The 15,081-nt window shown below is 37.2% G+C and overlaps 1 protein-coding gene across 5 annotated transcripts in view; it reads left to right on the forward strand.

The window, feature by feature from the left end:
- The window catches only part of Foxj3 (forkhead box J3), a 91,049-nt gene that overhangs the window by 12,533 nt on the left and 63,435 nt on the right, over positions 1-15,081 (forward strand). For all 5 annotated transcript variants that reach the window (XM_031378475.1, XM_031378476.1, XM_031378479.1 and 2 more), the window contains exon 2: positions 5,390-5,450. In XM_031378475.1, coding sequence (XP_031234335.1) covers positions 5,407-5,450 — 44 coding nt within the window. In that variant the 5' untranslated portion in view covers positions 5,390-5,406. The remainder of the gene's footprint in view (positions 1-5,389; positions 5,451-15,081) is intronic.

Genomic DNA, 15,081 nt, shown 5'->3' on the forward strand with positions numbered 1-15,081 from the left:
CCCCCCCCCCCCCCACTGGATATACCTAAATATACCTTTCTCCCTTAAGTTTCTTTGGTCTGTGTTTTTATCACAGTAGCAGGGAAAGAAACACAGATGACTGACTAAAATTTGCTATGTAGCCAGGCTAGCTTTGAAGTGTCCCTCTTGCTTCAGCCATCAAATGTCATCATTTTAGGCATGGGCCAGTGTGCCTGACTTTCCTCCTGTTGACTTTGTCATCATTTAACTCCTTTGTTTGTTTTTAAATCTGTCTCTTGTACACAATTCTTTTGTATTCACTGAAACATGTACCTGATTTTTTTTTTCAGTTCAGCAAGTATTTTGGGAAGTTATGTACAAAACATATGCCAGTCATTGTGAGATAGATAGAAGTTATTTGACATGTATTAACCCACTAGGAACCAGAATTCCAGTGGCAGAGACAGGTGCATAGTGAAGTAGTACAGGGTAGATTTTTTTGCCCTCCAGTGAGTCATGCCTTAATTATAATAGCCTTACTCCCCACACCCCCCCTCCCCGTAATGCTGTCAGTGGAGAGAGAGAAACAGAGACAGACAGACAGACAGACAGGCCCTGATTGTCTGCTGCTTGCCTGTCTATCTGATGAGGCTTCATGTCCTCCAGATGACTTTGAATTCAATGTATGGCCTTCACCTCCCAAGTGATAGGAGAAACCGGCCTGTGCCATCATGCTGTTGTAAAATACTATGAAGGCATCCCTTTAACTATGTCTGCATCGGAAACCCATGGACTGATTGATTGCCTTTTGAATGAATCCAGATTATATCCTTTTGGTTTGGTCTGTCACTCATGTTTCTACTGGCTGTTTTTAAAACCACTTTAATTTAGTTTTATTATCGTAGTGCTTAGGAATTGAATTCATAGCCTTGAACATGCTAAGCATGTGCTCTTCTACTGAATTGTCATCCCAGTAGTCACTGAATCTTAGCTTTCTCAGTAGAACTAGAACCAAGTTTTTACTATGCCTGTAGCATTTTTATTCTTCAAGTTCACAAACATCTTTGAGAGGAAAAAAAATCGTGTGTGAATATAAGAACTAATGAATATCCAGAGAATTCCAGTTGATGTACCCAGCTTGTTGTTCCTACCCAGAATCCAGAGTTTCTCCCAGTTCAAAGAGAATGCCCTGATGTGGATCGCTTGTTCATGCAGTGGTCTGAATCTGATTACAGTTTAACTGCTTTTTCAGTTAGCTGTGGATATCTATTGCTTTTTGGTTGTATTTAGAAATAAACTCCTCAGGCAGCCACTGTGGATTGAGCAGGATTGAAAATGATGTGAAACCTTTTTGATGATTTTGTCCTAAGTCTGAATTGACTTATATATCAAATTCGCCTAATAGAACTTTTAATTAACAGACAGCTTGGGTTTCACTTGACATTAATAAATTAGGATTTCTAGGAATGGGATAGAAATGACAACCAGTCATGGCACCAGACAATGCAGTGGTGGCACATTCCTTTAATCCTAGCACTCAGGAGGCAGAGGCCAGGTGTATCTTTGTGAATTTAAGGCCAGCCTTGACTACAGAGCAAGTTCCAGGACAGCCAGGGCTACACAGAAAAACCCTGCCTTGAAAAACGTTTTATGTTTTGTTTTGTTTTTTGCTTTTTGTTTTCTTTTTTGAAGTCAACAGTGTTTGTTTGCTTGTTGTTTGTTTTGACTGATTTTAGGTAGCAGAGAGGTAATTTTTACTTTATGAGTTCTAATATTGGAGGCTATAGCTTCCTTTCATTGGGAAGTTACGTACAAAACACATGCCTGTCATTGTGAGATTGATGGAAATTATTTGACATGTATTAACCCTCTAGGAACCAGAATTCCAGTGGATATATTTATTTATTCCTTCTGACATTCAGCAAGTCTGGAAGGTTCATTTTACTTCTCAAGGGTATGATAGACTCTCTTGCTTTGAATTGATCCAGAGAATGGCATATTATTTTTCTAAATGTAACTGAGCATAGCTTTAAAGCTCAAAACCCTTCAGCTCTCTGAAAGCTAATTCTGCGTTTGTTTAAAAGTACCTTTAAAAGTAATTAAAAGAAAGGGCTTAAAATATTAGGAGTGGATAGTTCTTTTACATTTTTGAATATTTCATGTATATCATCAATAAAGGTGATTTGAACAAGTAACATGATTTAATATAATTTTGTCATATTTTCCATGAAAATAAATATATGTTAGAGAAAGAAAAGGCCTCCCCCACTGGATCACATGATTTGGTTTTGGGTCCACATTTTGTGGTTAAGTTATTGAGCAGAGGAGAAAGGCTGAAGCTTCAGTATTATTGTCAGTGAGTTAACAATAGAGCCAGAAATAGAATCCTCTGTTCCTTGCTTGGTAATGATTTGGTTTGAAGTGGGAGGCCTGTGATTTGATTATATAGTTGCAGGAAGTAAAGTTTGGGGTTTGGAAGAAGTTACAACTCTGGTGTTTGGCAAGGAAAAACACTCTCCTTTTCACCACCTGCTTCAAGACCCTGGTTTAAAGCAGGGGAAAGAAAAGAGGCCAGTCTTAAACTTTATGCTCTTAATTTTAAAAAGCTGAAGCTAATGGTTGCTCCCTCCCCTAGTCTTGTCTCTTCTTGGACTTTTCTTGTTTCAGAAGAGGGATATATATTATGTAGTTGATCTGTAGGAAATAGTAGTGGCTTCCCTCATATTTTTTTAGCTGTATGAAATTATTTTTCTTCTTTAACAGCTTTTTTAATACATGTATACGTTGATCATATCCACCCAATTCTCCCCTCTCACCTGTATGAACTTTTGTAATGGGCTGTATGTGTGTCACTGCTTAGTGAATAAAGAGTATGGTTTGGAAATAATGGAGACCCCAGAACACACTGTTAAATGGAATGGCTCAAGGGGTTATCAGTTTGAAAGTGATTGTGAGGAAGAGCATTGCTTTCTAATGAAATCATTTTCTTAGTCTCTTCCATTCTAGCTTTGGAAGGTTTTGTGGCAGGTACTATATAGGAAAGAAGCAGAAAAATTTGGCAGAATAAAAACATTTGTGTATGGCTGCTGAACTCTAAACAGATATGATGGGATATAATTTGCATACATAGTCCACCCATTTAAAGTTTAAAAATCAATTTTTTAAAGTGTATTCACAGGTGCAACCAAGACCGCAATCTAATTTTAGAATCTTTTCCTACCCCTCTAAGATACTCCATACTCTCTAGTAGCTAATTCCTCTCCTTCTCTTGCTTCTTTCCCTGCTAGTCCCGAGGAACTACTAGAAGACTCTTATTTACTAATTCAGATTTGTCAGTTTTGGATATTTTGTATAAATGGAGTTATATGATGAATAGGGTTTTTTTTTTTCTTTTTTCCTTTTGCATAATGTTTTCAAGGTTGTGTATGTGCTGTGGCATACACCATTTCCTTTTGTCAGTACTGCATGGACATAGTACTTTTGTATTTAACACTCCGTTCATCAGTTGGTAGGCATCTGGATTGTCTTACTCTTTGTTGTTATGACTTAATCTTCTATTCAGTTTTTTTCCTGTGGATTTATATATTTAGGGAGGTTGGCTGTTCTTGGGAGTGAAATCTCTGGTTTATATGATATGTTAAGTCAGTGTTTAGCTTTTTGATTGGCTGATGTGCTTTCAGAGGAGCAAATTTAGCAGCTACAAGATTTTAAAAACTTTAAGAAGTTTAAAACTTATAAATTATTTAACTGTTATGTGTGGGTGCAGGTATTCCTACCTTTTCTACCATAGCTTCTAGGGTCAGACTCAGGTAGTCAGGTTCTCACTAGTTCCTCTCTTAAGCCAGGTTTCCCTACTGTGATTATGGTTTTGATTTGTATTTCTTTTGTGGTGAATAATGCTGAATATCTATGTCTTTGTGAGATACTAGCCTGTAACTGACTGTTGAAATCCTTGCCTGTTTATAAATTAGGTTGACTTTTGAGTTTTGAAGATTCTGTATATATTCTGGATATAACTTCCTCTTCTTGGTCCTAAATTATGTAGAGATAGAAGTATAAGACACAGAGACTGGATTAGAGATCTGGTCAGTTTCAAACAAATTATTTTAACTTGTCTTTAAAACAGTTGTCTGTGTTCAGATGTACATGTGTGGAGGTCAGAGGCTGATTTTTATGGAGTTGGTAATTTCTGTGGGTTCTGGGAATTGAAAAAGGTGCCAAGCTTGCAGGACCACCACCAGCCAATTATTTTAACTTTCTTTTTTTCAACTGTAGAAAAAATATCATTGAATAAATATGAGTGACAATAGTCAGATTATGGTGATAAAAGGAAATGAAGCAGACAAAAATTCCTTTCATTGTGGAACTTGTATTCTAGTGGAGAAACAGAAAGTAAATAAAAATACCATTCCACATGTCTCTCTTTAGTTAATTGCTGAGGACTAAGTTCTTAAGTTTCTTAAACAAAGGTTATTATAAACTTAGAATAAAATCTAGTGATTTATTTGGCTCTTGCAGTGTTTAGAAAATAGGGAGTCAGTTCAATTAAGGTTTGAATTTTTTCTTTTGAAAACTGGGAAGTTCTTTCAACATGGTCTAAAATGCTGCCTAGCAGAATTGGGCTGGAGCTGGGAGTGAGGGCGGGCACTTTGGGTTAAGCACTCCTTTCAGTTGCTCACATCTCAGCACACACATATACTCTACATGTTGTTTTCTTAACCTCTTCCAGTCTTTTTGTAGTGCCTGTTAACCCTTGGCATTTGTGGATTATCTTTATGCCTAGTAAAAATAATTGGTATTCTGCTATTGTTATATGGTCATGCTAATAAATACATTTATCCATTTATTCTAAACAAGTCTGTAATGGTTAATACATAAAACTAGATAGATGGTATTATTCCCAAGTTTTAATGAAGAAAATAACTCTTAGTACTGTATCAAAGTCTGAACTCTTTGAGTCTCACTTTTACTTAAGTGCTACACTGCTCTGAACTTAAAGCACTGCAACTATTTCTTTAGATGAAGTATTAATGACATATACAAAACCAATAAAGATAACATTCTTTACTGTAGACTATCTGTGTGCGGGAGATGATGTGGGTGTAGATACTGACATGTTCAGGGATAATGGTAGCTTTCAGGTACCTTGTGGGAATGCCTAGGATTCTACAAACACTGAACACACTCTGCTATGACTCATCTGTTAGATATTAATGAGGTCTTACCACCTTTTAGTGTCTGTGTCTTCTGTGTGATCTATATGTATATCTTTGATACTATCATGTGCTTTTCATTCATACATGTTTTAATAGTGGTGATTCCTTTAGCTTTTGATTTTTGTTCAGTATTTTACTTAGAATTGTAGTTAGTTGAGTTATAGATCAATTTACTTTGAAGCATCTAATAATGAATTCTTCTTTACTTTTAGATTCTCTTTGTGGCCAGATGGGTTTGTATGGACAAGCTTGTCCATCTGTAACTTCATTAAGGTGAGTACACCCTCACCCCAATCCCTAGCGTTAGAAAAGTTAGTTGGTTATGTCATGTTGCAGTGAATTTCAAGGTGAGGCCCAGTAACTTTATAAAACGGTTTTGTTTTATAGAGCATCTTCACATTTCATTCTTTTTCCCAGTGAAGTACAATAAATCACCTTTGCTGTAGGAAAAAAATTGCTGTTTTGTGAAGTGTGTTGCTGTTTTGTGCAGTAGTGCAGTTTGGTGGAATAGGGATATTTATGCTTACAGAGATCTTTAAGGTAATGGTATTTAGATCTGTTCTTAGTCTCCAGGAATAATCTTGAGCATGAAACAACATAACTACACTTTTTTGTTGTTGTTTCTTAAAAATGTAAGCTTTCTACTTGCTTTAATTAAAAAATACATTTTATTTGCTTTGTAGCAGATTATTAAGAAAGACTAAATTACTGATTTTTAACTTGTTTCTGAGGAGTGGTTATTTAGATTACCATTTTCTACATTAAACTAAACAAATAAATGTAGAAAATAGGAATTAAGTTTTTTATACAAGCTAGTAGTTTCAGATTTTTAAGTTACCAAATTCTCCCCCTCCTCCCAAATACAGTCTCATGCTAGGTAAAGCAGACAAATCCAAAACTTTCCTAGATTTCCATGTCCTATACTTTTAGTGACCCCTGAGGGACAGTTGTTGATTGAAGAGCAGGTTTTGAAAAGTAATCTTACTTGGTGTGATAGCTCGTGCCTTTAAACTAAGCGTTCAGGAGGCAGAGGCAGGATCTGAGTTTGAGGCCAGTCTGGTTTAGTGAGTTCCAGGACAGCCAAAGCTACATAATAGAGACCCCCTCCCCCCCCAATAAGAAAAAGAAAAAACAGAGGCAGGCGGATTTCTGAGTTCGAGGCCAGCCTGGTCTACAGAGTGAGTTCCAGGACAGCAAGGGCTAGACAGAGAAACCCTGTCTTGAAAAACAAAACAAAAAAAAACCCATGTAAAACTAATTTTAATTTAAGGTTTTCAAATGATAATTTAGAGTATAAAATGTTAATCGCAATAGCTACTAGTTACCAGATGTTGCAGTCAGTATCATTTATTCATCTGATACACTGTCAGCATCATTCTAACATTCTTCAATGGTAGAATAGCATTGTGGTTAATTTCCTCAGTGAACTACAGTCAAACTTTGTTGCTGCTGTTTTGCTTTTGAACTATTTGTCAGATCCTGAGAGTTCCTGGTGAGGGCTGAGAAGGAGATGGGAGAGGCTAGGGACAGAGGAGTAGGTGTTATTTTGAACTGGGCTAAAATAACCCGGGAAAACTTCACTGAAAAGCAGACATTTGCATGAAGAGCTGGAAGAGTGGTGGAGTGAGGCAGATACATATTTGGTATGTAGAGAATGAACATTATAAGTAGAGGGATTCTAGAAACTGCCACAGTAGGAGGCTCTTCTATGTTTGAGGAACATTGTACTGGCCAGAGTTACTAGAACAGGACATAAGACAGAGAGCAAGAGGAGAGAGATAAACAAACATTGCTGGTTCCATAAATGTGAAGTTCAAGAGTATGTAGGTTTGAGACAGTCTGGTTTTCTATGGGCATTTTTAAAAAAATTTATTTATTATTTATACAGTGTTCTGTCTGCATGTATACCTGCATGCCAGAAGAGGACACACGATCTCATTATATATGGTTTATAAGCTACAATGTGAGTGCTAGGAATTGAACTCAGGACCTCTGGAAGAGCAGCCCGTGCTCTTAACTACTGAGCTATTTCTCCAGCCCCCATGAACATTTTTTTAGAAAGTCCTGTTAGGCTTTTTATAATGGTTTGACCTGTTTGATTATAGACTATTATCTGGAATAAGCTTTATGCCATAATGTCCATAAAATTGTTGTATTTTAATGGACATACATGCCTGAGCATCATTAGTTTTCTCTCCAAGATAGCCATCATCCCTAGTAAATGTGTAATCTCAAAATCATCCCCCTCAGAACTCAAGGCAGAAAGAAGTTTGTTGGAACTCTAAACTTGTATTAATTGTATTATGTATTAATATGTGTACATATTTTAGTTTTTTTAAACTCTAAAATGAAACATACAGTCCATTGTATGGCATTGCTTTAAGTTAGCATCAACAAGCAAAATCTGGACCTTTAATTTAATATATATTTCTATGGGCTGCCATTTAATTTTTTAAACTCTTGCGGAAACTTTATCTGGAACTATGTTTTTTGATATTGTAAGTTTTAGATTGAAATTTTTTGAGGGTTTTAAATTTTTATTTAAAGATTTTTTTAAAACCTGATTTATGGTCCCTAATCTAGTATTTAACTTTTTAGGGTTTTTTTTCCTTCTTTTTCTAAGTCTGTCTTACCTTGATCTCTCCCAAAGAGAACATATAAAACTGAAGTCATTGAAAATAGCCATCTGTATGCTGATAAGCGAAGAAAGATCATATAGAATCTCATTGTGTTTCCCTCCATCCCAAATAGATAAAGCATTTTTTAAATTTTAAATTTTTTTCTAAGAACTTTATTTTTTATATTTAAATTAGATTTTTTTTTAAAATTGTTCTTTGATTTTTCGAGAAAGGGTTTCTCTGTGTAGCCTTGGCTGTCCTGGAACTCGCTCTGTAGACCAGGCTGGCCTCAAACTCAGAAATCCACCTGCCTCTGCCTCCCAAGTGCTGGGATTAAAGGTGTGCGCCACCACCACCTGGCCTAGATATTTTTTAATAGCTAGCCTTTTATAGTTTTTTAAATTTAATACCTTAGTAGTTTAGACTCTTGGGACTTTTAGTTTGTACCTTGTATTGCCTTAGTCCCACTCCAGCTGTCTATCTAGCTCAGGGCTCCTTGCTTGGCCTTTTGCCACCCCTAGGCAGGCCTTTCCAACTTGTCCTGCTTTTGCAGGCCTGCATCCCCTGACATCTGCCAGTAATCTCTGGCCCATGTCCCCTTCCCTGTTTGCTTGTACTGGTATCTCTTACTAGACAGTGACTCAGTGGACCCAGACTAGGCTGCCATTCTTCTCCCTTGGGTCTCAGCATATGCTGTGCTTTCCACCAAGCAGAGTGCTGGTTTTCCAGAGCAGCATGCAGCTCTTGGGAGAACTGTAGCCTCTTTTACTATCAGCAACAGAGCTAGTGCAAAGCCTTCCCAGTAGCTGGAGTCCAGCTGGTCCCAAGCAGCAGTAGCTTGAAACCTACCTTTTTTGGGGAAGGATCAGAATTGTGCCTTTCTACCCAGTAACTATTTTTTCTTGCCCCACATTGGGTGCCAAAATGTAGTTTAACCAATTTATGTTTATCTCCAACTAGTTTACAAATTAGTGAGACTCAGACTATGATTATTTTATTTGGCTTTGACAATTATTGGGGGATAACCCCTAATCTACCTTTTTAACTACTGACCTGACTACCCCCCCAGTGGTATATCCCAGATAATTGTTTTTCTTGGCCATACAAGAAATTTCTTGCTCTCCTCTCATGGTGGTTTCCTTATCCTTCTGATTCTTCTTCCTCCTTCCTCTCTGGTCTCTCCTAACTCCTCTCTTCTCCACCCTCAACCCAGTAACTCAAAACCTACCTACCTCTAATCCCTTTAGTAATTGGCTGTAGCCAGTTTTATTTAACCAATACTTTAAATCAAGGAACAAGGTTTGCACAACAAAAACTTATAAACATTAAAATTTACTCATAAGATTAGACCTTTAGATACAAAATTAACATTACAGTACATATCAACAGACCAAACCTCAAAAGGCCAATGTTACTGGAACAAGAGGAAATAATGAGTAGAGGGCAAGAGGAGAAATATTACTTGTATTATAAATGTGAAGTTCAAGAGTCTGTAGGCTTGAGACAGATTCTGATTTTCTAGAATGAATCAGAGGAAAATTAATTAAATTTGCCTTTTTTGGAGTTTCAGCACTACCATTCATCAGAGCAAAGTTTCTTGCTCTGGAAAACTTCATGCCATTATGATGTTTCTTCCATGAGAATGCATTTTTCACCTACTTAGCTTGAATGATTTTCCTCCCTTTAAAGGCAAGGGGATACCTATATTGTTCTGGAAATAATTTTTTGGGGAAAAAAGCCCATTAATTTCTTTTATCTCAGAACTGCTGCAGAACAAATTTGATTTAGTGGTATTTCTTTTCAAGTGATGGGAGTAGCCTTTTTAAAATATTTAAAACTTTGGGAATGGCTATATCAAGTGGTTTTGTAGACTTTGCTCTTCTACACTGAATAGATTTCATTAAAAGTATTTCACAGTCGGTGTGCTGGAACAATCATAGAGGCTACTGGCTGATACTTTTAAGTAGTTTGGAGTATTTGTGTTATGCTAGGACCCTATATAATATTTAGTTTTGTTGCATCTTGCCTAAATTTTGTTTGATAAGGTTACAGAACTTGGGATGGATTATCTAACCTAGGTGTGCCAGTAATTCTTGTGTATAATAATTCTAGAATCAGAATCTTTGAATATAGCTATAAATCAGACTCACAGTAAAGACTTTTATTTCTATAGTGCTCTGTCTGGTTCTTCTCAAAAGCAGATTTGTATGTGAAGAGGACTGTTGTCTGTCATTGGTTTTTCTGAGTGGAAGCTGTTTTCAGATAAGAAAGGAAAAATTCTCCCTCCCGTCCTGTGTGTGTGTGTGTGTGTGTGTGTGTGTGTGTGATGTTAAAAACTTGATTACTTAAAACTGCTTCCTGTGCTATTCTCCAAACCAAAATATTTGTCTTGTTGTGACAGTATCTGATAAAAATAAAATAAAATAAAGAATAAAAGATATTTTGGCTCATAAGAGGGACTTTAGGCAGCTCTTCTCATTGCATCTGCAGACAGGAAGCAGAGAGTGAAGAAAGCTATTGTTTCCTTTCTCCTTTTTATTTAGTCTAGGATTCCAGCACGTAAAAATTGTGCCTCCCACAACATAAGTGTGCCTTTGTACCTCAGCCTGTTCTAGAAAAATTCCCTAAGAAGTGGGCTGAGGCTTGTTTCTATAGTGATTCTAAGTCTTATTGACAATCAAAATTGACCATCACTTGCCAAACAAGCTAGGTACATAAGCTGATGGAGAAAAACCATATGTGTGGCTTGTGGAGGGTTGTGATTGCAGGTATGAGTGAGAATGGCAGTATGTGTAAGTTAAGTCAGGGAGTGGAGTGACAGTTTGTCCAGCTTTTGAAGTTCTTGGGGTGAGCCAGGTTTGCTGGCATACATGTGTGTGGTCAAAGTACCTAGGAGGCAGAAGCTAGATTTCAAGTTCAAGGCCAACATGGGAAGCATGGGAAGGCCCTGTTCTGAAAATAAAACTTTTTGATATTTTTTGTTGAGGGGAACATAAAGTAAATGGACTAAAGCTACTCCCAGTCTTCTTAAATATTTAAAATAATTTAATTGTATTTTGTAGGTGATTTTGGATCATTGTATTAGGATGGGTTTTTAAATTATAGTTGCTATATATATATATATATATATATATATATATATACACATTTTTTTTAAAGATGTATTTATTTTATGTTTTGAGTACACTGCAGCTGTCTTCAGATACATCAGAAGAGGGCATCAGATCCCATTACAGGTGGTTGTGGGCCACCATGTGGTTGCTGGGAATTGAACTCAGGACCTCGTGAAGAACAGTCAGTGTTCTTTTTTTCATTCCTCAGTCAGCACTCTTAACTGCTGAGCCATCTCTCCAACCCCTAGGTGCTATATTTTTATGATTTAAAAAGTAATGCCAAATTTAGAGAGATAGCTTTAATGTCTTCATATGTTATTCTATCAATATTTATTTATGGATGAATTCAGGACAAACTCAAGTTTTCTCTGAAGTGATGTTTATGATAGCTAAATATTGATTTAACTAGGTTGTTCTTACCAATCAACACTTTGCTCTTTACTGGAATATAATATAGGCAAAATTATTTAAGACAAGGTTCAATACATAGCCTGTGTTGGACTCAAAATCGTGATCTTCCTTTCTCAGTTACCCAGTGAACATAGTTTCCTGTACTGGAGTGGCACTGGGTCTGACACAGTATCAGTATTGAGTTGTGGCTAGCTAGGGACTCACTAGGAAGACTAAGCTGGTCTCCATTTCACAGAGATCTGCACCTACAGAAAACACAAGGATAATGTCAATCAGAAAACACAAGGGTAAAATCAGAATGGCAAAACTGAGAAACTCTGAAAAGGTGGCAAGAAACAAAGCACAAACATCAGAGTCTTGAAAAGATAGGTCTCCAGGCAGAGGCTCTTAGGGTCAAATGCATTTTAGGGGTAGCATTTAAAAAAAAAATTACTTTTACTATTTATATGAGTATGAGTACACTGTATGAGTACACTGTAGCTGTCTTCAGACATACCAGAAGAGGGCATCAGACCCCATTTCAGATGGCTGTGAGCCACCATGTGGTTGCTGGGAATTGAACTTAGGACCTCTGGAAGAGCAGTCGGTGCTCTTAACCACTGAGCCTTCTCTCCAGCCCTAGGGGTAGCTTTTTTACCTGTGGTAACCATTTCACTCCAGATTGCTATAGAATTAATAATGTCCATACCTTTTCACACAAAGTAATCATAGTGGTAATGAGTTGGTGTTTTATATAAATTGTTAACTACTCATATGCTCCTAAAACAGGTCTGTTTATTTAGTTTTTAGGTTAATATTTATATTTACAAAATTTAAAAACTCATTAAAGTATAGGTTTTTGGGAGTTTAGGTTAACTCATTTCTGTTTTTAACTCAGAGTGATTGACCACGGAGTCTTGCCTATGCTGTGATGAAAACACTTGATCACTGACCAACATCCTCAGCTCTTGGTTTTTGAAAGTGTCTTCCTATGTAGCCAGGGCTGGACTAGAACTAGAGATGTGACTCGGCCTCTAGAGTGCTGGGATTCTAGGCAGTGTGCCACCATGCCTGACTCTTTATTTTCCTTTTCATCTAATGTGATGTTTCTTCCTTAAAATGTCATAGTCTTGAAGGAATTGCTCATCTCTCTGTCTTCAAGGAAGCTGTAGTTTATATTTTCCAAAATTCTAGTTTTAGTTGACTGTCTTCTACCTTGGTTTTTCCCTCTATCTTCCCCTTTTATCTTTTTATTTTTTTTTTTGTTCATGTCTTATAAAAATTAGAGTGCTTTTATGTAGTAGACTACATTTTATCTGATCTTTTAAACCAGTCTTGAAATCATAACAAGGAATCTAAAAGTAGATATTATAGAGTGCGTTTATGACTGTCTGGGATAAGTAAACACAGATATTTATCATAACATTTCTGTGCATTGATGCTATGATATAAATGATAGTAAATAATAGAAGGTCTCTTTATTGTCATAGTCAGGTATATCATATTTTTGATTTAAGACTTACTGGTAAATTACAGATTTAAAAAAACCTTCCAGATTTTCTGTACTGTATGAAAATTCTACCATTGTAATGACTTCTTTTGGTTAGGAAACCTTTCATGATAGATGGCAAGGGCTATTTTGTCTTGGTTTTAAAATCCATAGTGAAGTGCTGAATTCATTTAGATGTGTTACATGCTGTACACTGAGAACAATAAGCAAGCATTCTAATAGGTGTCTACCTTACTAGTAGTAGTGGCTGACATCTGTTGAGTCCATGTTACGTGCTACATATTCAGTGTGCATTGTGTTCCTATATATTTTGTGATGGGTGTAATGAAAATACTATTATTAGCTTATGATCTAGTTCTGGCCACTTACACTATGGTGAGAGGCTCTCTGGACCATATTTTGGAGCTGCTGAACTATGGAAATTACAAGCAACAGCATAAGCTGTTTCTTTACCATTTTCAGTGCATCATCTCCCTACACCCTTTGCTAGCATTAGTACCACCTCACTGGTATAATGACATGTAGGCAGGATATTTAAGAGATGTTGGATGATGAACTGAAACAGTATGGTTTGAAAAAGAGGCAGGGATAAAATTTAATGGAATGAAATGACTGGGCACAAGTAACCTAATGTAAGAATTATTACTATTAGATTCTGTTTTGGTTTTTAAATATTAATTGTAGAGTTTTTTTGGGTGATACTTAAAAAGGATTGATGTTCATTAGCCCATTTATCTACTCATATAATTCCATAGTTTTAAATGTAGAATGTATGGCAGTAATGATAGATTAATGTCTCCACATATTACCACTCTTTAAAGTAAATTAGTTGTTTTTTCCCTTCCCTCTTCTCCCTTCTCCCTTCCCTCTTTTCCTCTCCCTCTCTTTTCCCACCTTCTTTCTACCTTTCTCTTCCCCTTTCCTTTTGAGGTTGGGTCTTGCCGTGTTGCCCTGATCCACTGCCTCAGTCTGGAATTAAAGGCATGTACTACACCCTGTCTAAAGGAAAATAGTTTTAAAATAAGAATTGCATGTAGACTAAAATACTTTTGGGGCTGGAGTGATGGCTCAATGGACAATGTCCATCCGTCCTCCCTTTTCCCTCCCTCTCTCCCTCCCTCCCTCCCTCCTTCCCTCCCTCTCTCCCTCCCTTCTTCCCTCCTTCCCTCTCTCTTTCTTTCTTTCTCTCTTCAAACATGAGGACGTGAGGTTAGATTTTCCAATATCCACTTAAAAAGCTTGTGAGGTGGCTCAGCAGTTAAGTGCACAAGCTGCTCTTCAAGACAACCTGGGATTGGTTCCAGCACCCACATGGTGGCTCATAACCATCTGTAGCTCCAGTTCCAGGGATCTGGTGCCCTCTTCTGGTCTCCTTGGACTCCTGCATGCATATGATGGACTTACACAGGCCCACACTTTACTTATACTAAGTAAAAGTTGGTGGTTGTGGTGACAAGCATCTGTAATTTCGGCCTTGGTGAGGCAGAGACAGGTCGCTGAAGCTTCCTGGCCAGTTAGCCTTTTGGAATTAATGAGTTTCTGGTTCAGGAGAGACCTTGTCTTAGGAGGCTAATGCTAAAAGACAGTGGAGGAAGGTACCTGCCCTTGATGTCTGGCCTCCACACATGTACCCAAGAGAACATGCACCTGTGCGCACACCAGCACATGCACGTATATATACTACACACCCATGATAATGGATCAAGAAACATTTTGGTTCAATGACTTGTACCTTTGTACCTTAAACAGGATTTTAATCGAGAGTATGGTTTTCATGAATTAAGAATATTTTGAATCTAAGTCTAAATAGTTGAAGGGTAATTTGGAGAGCATTTAGAGAGAACAGTGAATGTGTTGTGCTTATTATATCTTGTAGGAAAAGTTGGGGGAGTTACAGACTTAACTTGTGTACAAGGTGGCATCATTATGAAGAGAACTCTGGCTAAAGACATTTTCCTCTGTACTACCCACAGTATGAGAGATTTAGGTTATCCTAAAAAGTGTTTTTAAAAGTATAATGAGTCTCCAAATCCAGAAAAACTTGATTGTGTTATGAACTTAGTTCCTTTGAAAATAACTTGGGGTGGGGCTTGGGTCTCATGCTGCCTGTGGACTTGGTATAGAGTTGAGGCTGGCATTGAATTGATGGGGCTTGGGTCTCATGCTGCCTGTGGACTTGGTATAGAGTTGAGGCTGGCATTGAACTGATGGGGCTAGGGTCTCATGCTGCCTGTGGACTTGGTATAGAGTTGAGGCTGGCATTGAATTGATGG

The sequence above is a fragment of the Mastomys coucha genome, unplaced genomic scaffold, assembly GCF_008632895.1.
Source record: "Mastomys coucha isolate ucsf_1 unplaced genomic scaffold, UCSF_Mcou_1 pScaffold18, whole genome shotgun sequence".
NCBI lineage: Eukaryota > Metazoa > Chordata > Mammalia > Rodentia > Muridae > Mastomys > Mastomys coucha.